At 36.9% G+C, this 15,068-nt stretch overlaps 1 protein-coding gene across 2 annotated transcripts in view; it reads right to left on the reverse strand.

Annotated features, from left to right (window-relative positions):
• The window catches only part of SEMA3D (semaphorin 3D), a 215,510-nt gene that overhangs the window by 110,738 nt on the left and 89,704 nt on the right, over positions 1 to 15,068 (reverse strand). For both annotated transcript variants that reach the window (XM_060108187.1, XM_060108186.1), the window contains one exon: positions 5,190 to 5,350. In XM_060108187.1, the coding sequence (XP_059964170.1) occupies positions 5,190 to 5,350 (161 nt within the window). The remainder of the gene's footprint in view (positions 1 to 5,189; positions 5,351 to 15,068) is intronic.

The following is a 15,068-nucleotide window of genomic DNA, read 5'->3' on the forward strand; positions in this document are numbered from 1 at the left end:
ATGGACAACCTGGAAGAAATGGACAAATTCTTAGAAATGCACAACCTTCCAAGACTGAATCAGGAAGAAATAGAAAATATGAACAGACCAATCAAAGCACTGAAACTGAAACTGTGATTAAAAATCTTCCAACAAACAAAAGCCCAGGACCAGATGGCTTCACAGGCGAATTCTGTCAAACATTTAGAGAAGAGCTAACACCTATCCTTCTCAAACTCTTCCAAAATATAGCAGAGGGAGGAACACTCCCAAACTCATTCTACGAGGCCACCATCACCCTGATACCAAAACTAGACAAAGATGTCAGAAAGAAAGGAAACTACAGGCCAATATCACTGATGAACATAGATTCAAAAATCCTCAACAAAATACTAGCAAACTGAATCCAACAGCACATTAAAAAGATCATACACCATGATCAAGTGGGTTTTATCCCAGGAATGCAAGGATTCTTCAGTATATGCAAATCAATCAATCAATGTGATACACCATATTAACAAACTGAAGGAGAAAAGCCCACACCCAACATGGTCCTCAATGGTGAAAAACTGAAACCCTTTCCACTAAGATCAGGAACAAGACAAGGTTGCCTACTCTCACCACTATTATTCAACATAGTTTTGGAAGTTTTAGCCACAGCAATCAGAGAAGAATCAGAAATAAAAGGAATCCAAATCAGAAAAGAAGTAAAGCTGTCACTATTTGCAGATGACATGATACTATGCATAGAGAATGCTAAAGATGCTACCAGAAAAATACTAGAGCTAATCAATGAATTTGGTAAAGTAGCAGAATACAAAATTAATGCACAGAAATCTCTGGCATTCCTATACACTAATGATGAAAAATCTGAAAGGGAAATCAAGAAAACACTCCCATTTACCATTGCAACAAAAAGAATAAAATATCTAGGAGTAAACCTACTGAAGGAGACAAAACCCCTGTATGCAGAAAATTATAAGACAATGATGAAAGAAATTAAAGATGATACAAACAGATGGAGAGGTATACCATGTTCTTGGATTGGAAGAATCAATATTGTGAAAATGACTCTACTACCCAAAGCAATCTACAGATTCAATGCAATCCCTATCAAACTACCAATGGCATTTTTCACAGAACTAGAACAAAAAATTTCACAATTTGTATGGAAACACAAAAGACCCTGAATAGCCAAAGCAATCTTGAGAAAGAAAAACAGAGCTGGAGGAATCAGGCTCCCTGACTTCAGACTATACAACAATGCTACAGTAATCAAGGCAGTATGGTACTGGCACAAAAACAGAAATATAGAACAATGGAACAGGATAGAAAGCCCAGAGATAAACCCATGCACATATGGTCACCTTATCTTTGATAAAGGAGGCAAGAATATACAGTGGAGAAAAGACACACTCTTCAATAAGTGGTGCTGGGAAAACTGGACAGCTACATGTAAAAGATTGAAATTAGAACACTCCCTAACACCATACACAAAAATAATCTCAAAATGGATTAAAGACCTAAATATAAGGCCAGACACTATCAAACTCTTAGAGGAAGACATAGGCAGAACACTCTATGACATAAATCACAGCAAGATCCTTTTTGACCCACCTCCTAGAGAAATGGAAATAAAATCAAATATAAACAAATGGGACCTAATGAAACTTAAAAGCTTTTGCACAGCAAAGGAAACCATAAACAAGAACAAAAGACAACCCTCAGAATGGGAGAAAATATTTGCAAGTGAAGCAACTGACAAAGGATTAATCTCCAAAAATACAAGCAGCTCATGCAGCTCAATATCAAAAAAACAAACAACCCAATCCAAAAATGGGCAGAAGATCTAAATAGACTTTTCTCCAAAGAAGATATACAGTTTGCCAACAAACTCTTGAAAGAATGCTCAACATTATTAATCATTAGAGAAATGCAAATCAAAACTACAATGAGATATCATCTCACACCAGTCAGAATGGTCATCATCAAAAAATCTAGAAACAATAAATGCTGGAGAGGGTGTGGAAAAAAGGGAACACTCTTGCACTGCTGGTGGGAATGTGAATTGGTACAGCCACTATGGAGAACAGTATGGAGGTTCCTTAAAAAACTACAAATAGAGCTACCATATGACCCAGCAATCCCACTACTGGGCATATACCCTGAGAAAACCATAATTCAAAAAGAGTCATGTACCAAAATGTTCATTGCAGCTCTATTTACAATAGCCCGGAGATGGAAACAACCTAAGTATCCATCATTGGATGAATGGATAAAGAAGATGTGGCACATATATACAATGGAATATTACTCAGCCATAAAAAGAAACGAAATTGAGCTATTTGTAATGAGGTGGATAGACCTAGAGTCTGTCATTCAGAGTGAAGTAACTCAGAAAGAGAAAGACAAATACCGTATGCTAACACATATATATGGAATTTAAGGGAAAAAAATGTCATGAAGAACCTAGGAGTAAGACAGGAATAAAGACACAGACCTACTAGAGAATGGACTTGAGGATATGGGGAAGGGGAAGGATAAGCTGGGACAAAGTGAGAGAGAGGCATGGACATATATACACTACCAAACATAAAACAGATAGCAAGTGGGAAGCAGCCGCCTAGCACAGGGAGATCAGCTCGGTGCTTTGTGACCACCTAGAGTGATGGGATAGGGAGGGTGGGAGGGAGGGAGACGCAAGAGGGAAGAGATATGGGAACACATGTATATGTATAACTGATTCACTTTGTTATAAAGCAGAAACTAACACACCATTGTAAAGCAATTATACTCCAATAAAGATGTAAAAAAAAAATAAAGAAAAAGTACAATGAGATATCACCTCACACCAGTCAGAATGGCCATCATCAAAAAATCTACAAACAATAAATGCTGGAGAGGGTGTGGAGAAAAGGGAACCCTCTTGCACTGTTGGTGGGAATGTAAATTGATACAGCCACTATGGAGAACAGTATGGAGGTTCCTTAAAAATGTGAAAAAATTACCACACGACCCAGCAATCCCACTACTGGGCATATATCCTGAGAAAACCATAATTCAAAAAGAGTCATGTGCCAAAATGTTCATTGCAGCTCTATTTACAATAGCCATTACATGGAAGCAACCTAAGTGTCCATTGACAGATGAATGGATAAAGAAGATGTGGCACATATATACAATGGAATGTTACTCAGCCATAAAAAGAAACAAAATTGAATTATTTGTAGTGAGGTGGATGGACCTAGAGTCTGTCATACAGAGTGAAGTAAGTCAGAGAAAGAAAAACAAATACCGTATGCTAGCACATATATATGGAATCTAAGAAGAAGGAAAAAAAAAGATTTTGAAGAACCTAGGGGCAAGACGGGAATAAAGACACAGACCTACTTGAGAATGGACTTGAGGATATGGGGAGGGGGAAGGGTAAGCTGGGACAAAGTGAGAGAGTGTCATGGACATATATACACTACCAAACGTAAAATAGATAGCTAGTGGGAAGCAGCCGCATAGCACAGGGAGAGCAGCTCGGTGTTTTGTAACCACCTAGAGGGGTGGGATAGGGAGGGTGGGAGGGAGGGAGATGCAAGAGGGAAGAGATATGGGAACATATGTATAACTGATTCACTTTGTTATAAAGCAGAAACTACCACACCATTGTAAAGCAGTTATACTCCAATAAAGATGTTAAAAAAAAAAAAGAATAAATGGAATGGAGCTATAATGGCAGAATGAAACGACAAGTTTTTCAAATTCTAGCACATAATCAGCTGTTTATTGCACCTTACTGTAAACAATATCTAGGCTGCAGAATAATATTAATTCCAAAAAAAATAAGATAAGTTTTTGAGTTTGTGTGTTTGGAATAACACAATAAGTCAAGAACAACTACTGGGAATATCTTAGTCTGCATTCTTCTTCTTCTAGAAACAAAGATTACATGGAATGCATGCCTATACATTTACATTCAAAGATTATTTCTTTATCATACCTGAGCATTCATGAAACAGTATTCCTTTTCCTTTGGTGGACCTCAAAAATGTGTGGAAGTACTACTTAAAAATTAAATGATTAGAAGAGCAAAAACATTGTTTCTAATGCATGTGTTCATTAAGTGATAGTAACACATATGGTGACAAATATTTTGCTTATGTAGACTGAAGCCCTGAGTGCTGATAATATTCAAATAACTGAACAACTGATATTTAGTTATTTTAATAACTCAAAATTAGAGGGTTAAGTTAAAGTGGTCATTGTAGGTGAAAGCCATATGAAGCTTCAAAGTCCAAGAATGACCTACAAATAACTGAATGGGAAGAAGTCTCTATTAACTCACTGTTGGGAACTAATTGACCTGAAAGCTTGAAATGGCTCCTAGTATTTCTTTTGCAGTAGTATTTCTTCTGCCAAAGAAGAGAAAGAAACGATCAAAGATACCTCATAGATGCAGAATAGGTCATATATTATGTCCTCTCATCAGTCATTCAACTCTTCTAGTCTTGGTATCCATTTTTGTTTGCATACATATTGATATTTACTAAATTACTGGCTAACAATAACTGATAAAACAGTGTGACAGTCTTTTCTTTGGGTATCACAGTGCTAGTTGAAAATGTAGGACACAACAGCAATTGCTTTTTGGGTTTTGAATAACTAGTATATATTTCTTTTAAGTGCTAAGATTGTTCTTAATGAGCCCACAAGGGAGGCATTATTCATCTTCACTATCTGAATGTGACTGGGCCATAGAAGAAACTTGCTCAGATATAAAAGGAGAGTGTGGAGAAACCAGTGTGGTGCTAAAATGCTACCAGAGTCACACTATCATTAAGTATGCTTATTCACTGAAAATTAATAAAAATTTAATTTTACAATAATTGCTATAGATATAAATGTTAATATTTTATGAATAACTCATTTTCCAGCTTTTAAATCCAAAACTTTGCATTTCTGTTATGTAAAGTATTATCCATTTACTAACTTTTTATGCCTTTCATTCAGATTTTCAAAGGTTTTAGTATTACACTCACTCTTGTACTTAAATCCATAAAAATCCAAAAACAGGCATCAGAGGCAATAAGTCCTGTTAACATGTTCTTTTTTGACATGTAAATGACCTACTGCATTTGACACTGAATCATTTAAAACAAAAGGAAAAGGGCATAGATGAAAATAAATGCATCCAGTCAACTATATAGAAATAAACTGACCTTCTTAAAATTTTTGTTTAAGTCAACCAGACTGAGCAGGAATATGTGGTCCTTGGCTCCCAGCAGCAGCCTGCCCCTCTCCTCATCTAACAAAGTGGTTTGGAAATCCAGTCCTTCTGATGAGCCCAAAAAGGGAATACAGCTATTTGAAAGCAGCAAGTCTACGGGGAAGTAAAAGAAGGATAAAAAGAAATAAAAAGTTCTGAATAAGCAAAATCTTTATTTGCCTCCATACACACACTGTTCCACTTTGTAAATGCATATACACAGCATGAAAGCTCCAATTTCAGTATATGAAAACAATATACAGTTTTTAGCACATACTCATTTAGCAAGAGATTCAACTTATTATATTTGTATTTTATTGACATAATGTTTATATTATCAAAAATGAATATAAAACATGTTAATACAAAAGCATAAATGCAAAATTTCTCACAACGCTGTTTACCTTTTTTCAAAATACCTTTTTTTAAAGTAAATCTATATCTATTTTTGGGTGCATTGGGTCTTCATTGCTGCACATGGGCTTTCTCTAGTTGTGGCAGGTGAGCGGGGGCTACTCTTCATTGTGGTGTCCAGGTAGCTGTGGTGCATGGGCTTAGTTGCTCCACGGAATGTGGGATCTTCCTGGACCAGTGCTTGAACCTGTGTCCCCTGTATTGGCAAGCAGAGTCTTAACCACTGTGCCACCAGGGAAGTCCCTGCCTTCTTAAGTTATAAATTAAAGCATCTACCTACCTACAGTAAGATTTGCAAAGTGATCAAATTATCAATGTATGCAAAGTAAGCAGCAAACTAAGTGTGTGATAAATCTCAGGCATTTTTTTTTCCCTTCTGCTTTTGATAGTGTTCAGATTGACCCCATGTCTGGAAGATTACACAGTGCCTATTTCACATATACAGCAAGATGTAAACAAAGAAGCCATGGATTCTGAAGGAGATGTGATCCTGAACCAGTGATGGAATCAGAATTATAAAGCAAGAAGGGACCTTAAAAATCAATTAATGCAAATTCATGATGTTATAAATGGAGGCGTTTAATTCCATCAAGATGAAGCCACATGCCCTAAAGTCACAAAACTATGGTGGCAAAGCTGATAAAATAGCCTCAGTCCCAGTCTCCATTTATCTTTGGTTTGTTACCAGGACTAATTCTTTGTTTCAGTTATAATTGTGATATGAACAGATTCCTATTTAAATTTAGGTCTGAGGGTTAGTGGTTAGGACTCCGTGCTCTCACTGCTGAGGGCCCAGGTTCAATCTCTGGTCAAGGAACTAAGATCCCGCAAGCCATGTGGCATGGCCAAAACAAACAAACAAAAAAACAAACAAACAAAATAAATAAATAAATTTAGGTCTGAGTTTACAGGAGCCCAAATCTTTTCAATATGTTTCACCCCAAGTACAAAACATACCCTCTAATTTTCTACAACCCTAGACTATTAAATACCAATAAGATAATAATATCACTCATCACTTTTATTAAAGTCCATTATATGTTACTGGACTTTAAAACTAAATCATTACGTTCAAGCAATTCATTATCAATTGATGAGAAAAGTAAAAAGAGATGATGTCTTAGAAATAGGCATCAAGATGCTTCCAAAATGTGTAATGGCAGTTTTCAATCTCTGTAAAATGGATATTTGAGTCCCTTAAATTTAAAGCCTATATATTCCATCCATCAACTGTGGGCTTTATTACTATTTCATGTTTTTGAGAATTCCTGTCACTCTACTTTTCTAATTTACAATGGTTAAATGTTACTTCTTTTAGCCACTGAGATAGATTTTTTGTCTTAGTTTTGACAAACTAAAAGGTCATATGCTGAAGAAGACACGATACTATTTGAATTCTCAAGTGAGTGTGGCTTTACCAAACATAAATGTCTTATTAATATTTATGAATCATGCTTTGTGGACCCTGGATCGAAGTTTTAACTCTACACGAATTATTTTTCTACTAAAGTTAAATAAAACATTAATCGTTTTTCAGACCAGAGACACAATGGGATAATATATTTTAGCATCTTCAAATGTAGTAATAAGCCTACTTTTGCAGGGCTGATATTCAGTAAATATTCCATATTGATCGCAAAGTAGAACAGAAGGGAAAAGAATGGAACCAAGAGAACAGACAAGACAGATACGATGTAAAGCCTTAAAAAGGGAAAACATTTCACACAAACCTTTATTCAATCAGGGAATTCTGTATCGTCCATGGGATTTTCCCTTGTTTAACTAAGAATGAAATGGGCAAAATGGAAAGTATGTAAAGGGATTTCCAAAAGGATATCTTGACCCAACTAATAGAGGAAAGTAGGTTTTAGGTTATAAATCCATACTATTTCAAGTGTCCATAGACTATAATCAACTATTTTGAAATATGCATTGCAATGTTAATTACAAAATGAAACATGGCTAAGCCTAATAAGCGAGAGTGTGAGCTTTAGGCCCAGATCAGCTGCATCATATCCTAGTTTTGCAACTCTGGCTGTGTGATCGAGGACAACAAATTTAAACTCTCTGTGCCTTGGTTTTCTCATGTATAGAGTGAGGATAATAATTAATAGAAACTATGTAATAAATCACGTAGGTGTGAGGAATAATGAGTAAACATAGGCATTAGAATAGTGCCTAGCACAAAGGAAGTGCTATGTAACTATCAGCTATTATAATAATGATGTATTTTTTAAACTCTATTTAAAGTCTATAAAAAGAAGTCATATTTTCCAACTCATAATTCTCATGATGATTAAAGGAGGTAATTTATATAAAGTTCTTAGAACAATGCCTTGAAAATAGGAAAAGTTCAAAAAACATTAACTGTGGGCTTCCCTGGTGGCGCAGTGGTTGAGAGTCCACCTGCCGATGCAGGGGACATGGGTTCGTGCCCCAGTCCGGGAGGATCCCACATGCCGCGGAGCAGCTGGGCCCGTGAGCCATGGCCACTGAGCCTGCGCGTCCGGAGCCTGTGCTCCGCAACGGGAGAGGCCACAACAGTGAGAGGCCCGTGTACCACAAAAAACAACAACAACAACAAATTAACAGTTACTTTGAATATTAAACTCTGGTTTGGGCCAAATGAGTTCTATTAACAAGTATTATCTCATCTTCCATTAAATCTGACTTATGAAGATTAGAACAGCTCTATGTTTTTTTAAAATAATATTGGAATAACATTAAAAAGCTACTCTGCCCACAAATATTTATAAGCTTCTAGTACGTGCCAAGTATTGAACATGCTGCTTAAGGTTGTGGAATGGCTGAGTCCTACCATCAAGGAGCTCACAGATCCCTGAGAAAATAGATACACATAGACAATACAACTTATGCATAGACGATACAACATAAGTACAATAAATTATAATACAAGTGTATACAAAATGTTAACAAATCTTTCAAGTAATTGATCGTGCATCACCTTACAAAAGGTGATACTTGTGAACAGTCTTGAAGGACAGACAGAAGCTTTACAGGAAAAACATAAAGAAAAGTTTATTCCAAGCAGAAGAGTACAAGAATGTACAAGGGTACACACCATCGTATATTATACTTACATACTGAATGTTTAATGCCATCTCCTACTATGGGGTATGAGTTCCTTCAGGGCCAAGACCAGGCCTTACTTATCTTGGAAACCCCAGCACGTATCTCAGAGTCTGAGACAAATTAAGCACTTTAATAAATTTGGGGAAATGCAGTAGTTCAGTATGCTGGAACAGAGAGAAGTGGTAGGGGCGGTAAGAAGTGAGGATGCCTCCAGGTAATTAGGGCATAAGATGGCAGGCTGCGGAGGTCGGGTATTATGTAGGTAACTGAAAGCCACTAAAGTATTTTGTGCAGGAAAAGTGACAGAGACTATAGCTGAGTATTACAAAAATAAGTCTGGCTGCAGTGTTCAGGATGGACAAGAATCAGGAAAGATGGGGGCAGAGAGGCTCCCCAGAAGTTTCTGAAATGTGGTGAGTCCCTGAATTATGGCAGTGCTAATGGGAAGAGGACGACATTTAAGAATCTTGTGTCTCATTTTCCGTCTCTACGCAAACAGTGAGAAAAATAAAGTTGAGGCCATCATTTGCTTTATTTTCTTTTACCGTAATTAATTCTATTGGTTTTAGTTTCAAACAAATTTGACAAGGAAAAACAGCTGCAAAAATAGTGACTAACCTGAAGCATTATCACTTCAAAATGATTTAACGTTGCCTTGTAACAATGTTAGCATCAGAACGATTAAAGCATTCTTCCCAGATGCTTTGTAGCCAAACTAAATAACTAGACTTAGGCATTACATATGAAAATTTCTCAGGCTGATGCACACATTCTGAAAAGACCTTGGGACAGGGATTGGAACAGGTTCCCTCTTCCCCAAACAGTTTATCTTTCTTGCATTTCTGCCAAACCAAGCAAAGTCATTTTTGTTTCCACGGGATCATCAACAAAAGCCTAGAAAAAGAAAGTTAAATCCAGAGTCTGAATCTTAACACCTAAAGCTGATACACTCCCAGGGTTTCAGGAACCAGATATGGATGCTAGCTGTGCAGGCTGCAAACTCATGCAAGTTAAAGACTAACAATTTGGCAATATATTTCAAAGCTTTATTTTTTCTTTTCTTAAACTGGCAAGTCTCAGGCACGTGATTTTTAAGACTGTCCACAGTTTATAATCCTTTTAAACAGAAATTCCGTCTTGTTTTTTTTCCCCCTTTGGTGGTGGGGTGAATGGCTTCACAAATGCCATTCAGATAGGGCCTGCTCTGTACTTACTTAGCCAGCCCCACCTTTCCTCAGACTTCTAGGTCCTAAATGCATTCTTTGTTCTATCTACCTAAACCTTTGACCGAAACTACCATAATCACTCCTTCTAGCTGTTCTTTTAGCAATTCATTGTCCTATCACCTTGTTCTCAGTTTGTAATCTCACTCAACCACCCAGGCCCTCAAATTCCCACTCTTGTTCTCAATACATTCTTGAAAAATCTACAGCTGATTATTTCTGAAATAAACACAGCAAAGTTATGATTCATCATTTACTCCACTAGTTTAACTATGGAAATCATTCACATCATGGATTTTAATTGAAGGATGACACAGACCAGATGTTCATAATCCATGATCAATAAACCACTGCAGAGCAACGGGACGGTTCTGAGGTTCAAAACTCCTATAAACAGCATGGTATTTTCCTATATTTGTATGTATGTGTTCATTGTTGTAGAGTATGTCCAGAGTTCATCAACATCTCCTGATATCTTACCAGAAGTCACAGGTAAATTATGTCTCCCACATACAGTTAATAACATATTTAGAATAATTTCTCATTTCTAATACAACAAAGTAAGTCTCTACCCTCATAAAACTAGATTTTTGAAAGCAAACAACTGACTCATCTAAGATCGCCGGGTACTGTGCACATGCTCCAACGACTGATAACAAGTTCCACTCTCGTGGACCTCACAGCCTAGTGGGGAGAATATGCTCATCCACAACAAAAATGAGAATATACATTTTTTTTCCAGTGGCTGGAAACTTTATTTATCTAGTTATTTATTTATTTAGGCCACGCCTTGTGGCACGCGGGATGCAGGACCTAGTTCCGAGACCAGGGATCAAACCCATGCCCTGGGGTTAATTCCGTGCATTGGGAGCACAGAGTCTTAACCACTGGACCACCAGGGAAGTCCCAAGAATATACTTGTGACAAAGGACAACAGTACTTAAAGTAGTAGACTGTTAAATATTTTTAATAGTAAAATAGAAAGAACTTCCTCTCTGTGTCTCCATTAGCAAAAGCCAAATAACATAATTCTCGCCAGTACAGTGGGTAGAGAAATTAAATGGTCCCTGATCACCTTCCAATCCTTGAGTTCTAGGGCATTAGAACCTAACATTGAACTTTGTTAAAATGGACAACGTATCAAGTAACAAACTGTCATTCATCTATTTACTCCAGGCCATTGCTCTGTTCTTTGGAGCAGGTAGTCTCTAACCTTTGGGAAGAACAGAAATATGGTATACAGCAATTAGAGCTAAAGGGAGATCTTCTCAATAAACCTGTTTGACTCCTCTGTTACCAATTCAGTGAAGTCCAAAATGGTTAAGTGGGCTTCACAAAACCAGTTTTCTCTTCATGGCAAAATACAGCAGCAATGAATCCCCTCACCTACAGCCACATGCCCTTCCATGTGAGGGCAAGACTGAAGATCCCACAGTTCCTGCTCCTATTTGAAATAAATGCTTGTTCTGAAAAGAATTCTTTGTATCTCCCTTTTAGTGTCCCTTCATATAATTGTTCATTCAGCCTGAAGAAACATTTGACCTGATGCTCTACAGTCTTCCTCGCTACCCCAGAGAGGAAAGGAGTGGTCAGTCACACTGAATCTAATAAATTTAGGATTAAGCAGCACAGACTTCCTCAATGTTTCACTGTTAAATGAATAAAATCCCAAACCCTTGAATTCCTGCATTTATTGACAGAAATTCTAAACTGGGTGGAGTTGACAATCTCTCTCACAAGAAGACTACATAGCTAAAAAATGGCTTCCCACATCCTTTAAAGAACACTTCACAGGAAGACCTTTTTTTAAAGAAGAAAATCAAAGTTATTAAAGGCACAATTTCATGGGGTAAAAATAAAATCACCTTTGAGAAAAGTCAATTTCCAGTAGAATTTCTCAGCAGAGAAAGCTTACAACCAACAATGAATCCAGACCAAAACCCTGTCACCTTGGGGATTCCCTGGTGGTCCAGTGGTTAGGACTCGGCACTTGCCAAAAAAAAAAAAAAAAAAAAAAGCAAAAGAAACAAACAATCCCCCCCAAAAAAATACCCTGTCACCTTTCCCTACCATCTCAGAATATTCAGCACAAAAGCACAAATTCTTGCCCCACCTGCCCCTCCTTTTTCCTCAAGGAAATAGCCATTATATCAGTAGGGCTGTTCTGAGGGTTCTTGAATAGAGTCACATCTCCAGTGTTTTCTCTGCAAAACTGTCTAAATAAAGAAGGAAAAGAGGGCTTCCCTGGTGGTGCAGTGGTTGAGAGTCCGCCTGCCGATGCAGGGGACACGGGTTTGTGCCCCATTCCAGGAAGATCCCACATGCCGTGGAGCGGCTGGACCCGTGAGCCATGGCCGCTGAGACTGTGCGTCCGGAGCCTGTGCTCCGCAACGGGAGAGGCTACAACAGTGAGAGGCCCGCGAACCACCCAAAAACAAAGACGAACACCCCCCAAAAAGAAACAAAAGAAGGAAAGGAGTTTTTTTTCCTGCCTTCCCCATAAATTCAGCTTCTCCCCCTTGATCTCTGAATTCCCTGGGCTTCCATGCCAACCGTCAGTCTCCCAAGATTCTTTCTAAGGAACTCCTTCATCCCATAGTTCCCATAAATGTTTTGGCTACCAAAACACCCTTACCATCCCCCAACTCCCAAAGCCTGTTCTCAGTTTGGGTCCGGAATTGAGTAAAGGGAGCAAACTGCTCATCGCAAAATGAAAATTAGTCCCTAATGTTGTGGCTCACTGAGTCCCTTTGGCTCTCTGTGAACCTGTATTTGTCTCTCCCGCTTTTGGTCTGAGGCAAGGGAAGAATTCTTTCTTGGATTTAACCTTTGGAAAGTGAACTCATCTTAAATTGGCCCTACCTGACTTTCAATTGGTTTTCTGAGGTTTGAGATCATATGAAAAGACCTTGGTCACCAAGATGGCTCACTTCCACCTATCAAACATACCACTTATTCTCTGTTTAAGTACCTTTAGTCTCCATAGCTAACTGCTCAAACAATATCAAATGTATAAAGAATGTTATTCAAAGCTAAACTGCCAACAAAAGACTAAATTATAGGCGTATATTATATTATTTTTATATTTTCCTAGGTGAAAAGTCTAACCCTACCTTACAAATGCAAGTTCAAATCAGAAAGAAAAAAAATGAAATTCTCATTTGCTCATCTGCAATGGAATGTTGGAAATCATTCTATTCATTAGGTCTTAGACAGAACATTATCTATATCAATAATAAATCAGATGATGCCACATAGGGAAACATAAATTAGGAACAAATAAAGCCTATTAATCATCAAGCTACATTCTTTCCAGGACAGGATGTGGATGGAATAGGAGTGTGGTAATTTTATACCATCACATTTTCAACTACATCCATGCATTTAAATAACAGGTTTCTTCTTCTTTGGCTAGCTTTCAACAGTAGACACTTTATATAATCCATCACATGTAAGATTCATAATTTACGATTATGGGTCCCTTTTAAATTCTTACTTTGAGTAAGAATGAATTGTTTTAAATTCTCAAAAGCTTGGCCATGATAAATTTTCCTACTGACCTATAAAATGGCTAACATTATAAACAACTGATACATTTCCAGAAGAACAATTCAATAATAGAATAAACTGCCTCAGAAATAGTTGAGAGGGTAATTCTGGGAAAGACAGATTCTACTTTGACAATTATTTTCTTAATTCCCTTCAAAGTATTGAGAATTCCTCCCTTTTCAAATTTCAAGGTATATTTAAAATCAAAACACCATGTCACAAGTGAATATGAGTTTGTTTTCAATCTAGTATGTGTATTTAAGTTCTAAAAAACTTAGAAAAGTCATACCTTAATACACCATCTATTACTGATTCTAAATAGCAAGACAAATATGACAAGAGCAAATAATTCCTCAAGCTAAGATCACCACAAGTTAATGTACGGGGCAAGGAGTTGTGACAATAACTTAAAATAAAACAATAGTTTATAACAATATTACTTTTTAAATTAACTATATTAATTGAAGTTAAATATACACATATCAAAAAGCAAAGTTAAAAGGTGTATATAAGTCTATCTGCCTCTTCTCCGATCCTCTGTCCACCTCTAATCTAGACTCCATATTAACACATTTAGTAGTTTATTTGCTATTTATTTTCATATATACAAATAATATGTATGTACTACTACCTTTTAAAACATCATTTTCAGACATTTCCACTGAATTCCTGTTTATAGAAGTTGAGAGTTCTAGCTTTCTTATGCCAACTCTTTCCCTCCAACCAAGCTCCTAACATTACGATATGTCCATTCTTATAAAAGCAATATTTAATCATTCCATTACTATCACAAGGTAAATATTCTTCCCTACTTTGAAAAGTAGTGTTCTCTAAACAAAGACTATTACAAGAGACAAAGAAGGACACTACATAATGATCAAGGGATCAATCCAAGAAGGAGATATAACAATTGTACATGTTTATGCACCCAACATAGGAACACCTCAATACATAAGGCAAACACTAACAGCCATAAAAGGGGAAATCGACAATAACACAATCATAGTAGAGGACTTTAACACCCCACTTTCACCAATGGACAGATCATCCAAAATGAAAATAAAAAAATGAAACACAAGCTTTAAATGATACATTAAACAAGATGGACTTAATTGATATTTATAGGACATTCCATCCAAAAACAGCAGAATACACTTTCTTCTCAAGTGTTCATGGAACATTCTCCAGGATAGATCATATCTTGTTTCACAAATCAAGCCTTGGTAAATTTAAGAAAATTGAAATGGTATGAAGTATCTTTTCCGACCACAACGCTATGAGACTAGACATCAATTACAGGAAAAAATCTGTAAAAAATACAAACACAGGGAGGCTAAACAATAAGCCACTTAATAACCAAGAGATCACTGAAGAAATCAAAGAGGAAATCAAAAAATACCTAGAAACAACTGACAATGAAAACACGACAACCAAAAACCTATGGGATGCAGCAAAATCAGTTCTAAGAGGGAAGTTTATAGCAATACAATCCTACCTTAAGAAACAAGAAACATCTCAAATAAACAATCTAACCTTACACCTAAAGCAATTAG

The sequence above is a fragment of the Mesoplodon densirostris genome, chromosome 9 (assembly GCF_025265405.1).
Source record: "Mesoplodon densirostris isolate mMesDen1 chromosome 9, mMesDen1 primary haplotype, whole genome shotgun sequence".
In the NCBI taxonomy this organism is placed as follows: Eukaryota; Metazoa; Chordata; class Mammalia; order Artiodactyla; family Ziphiidae; genus Mesoplodon; species Mesoplodon densirostris.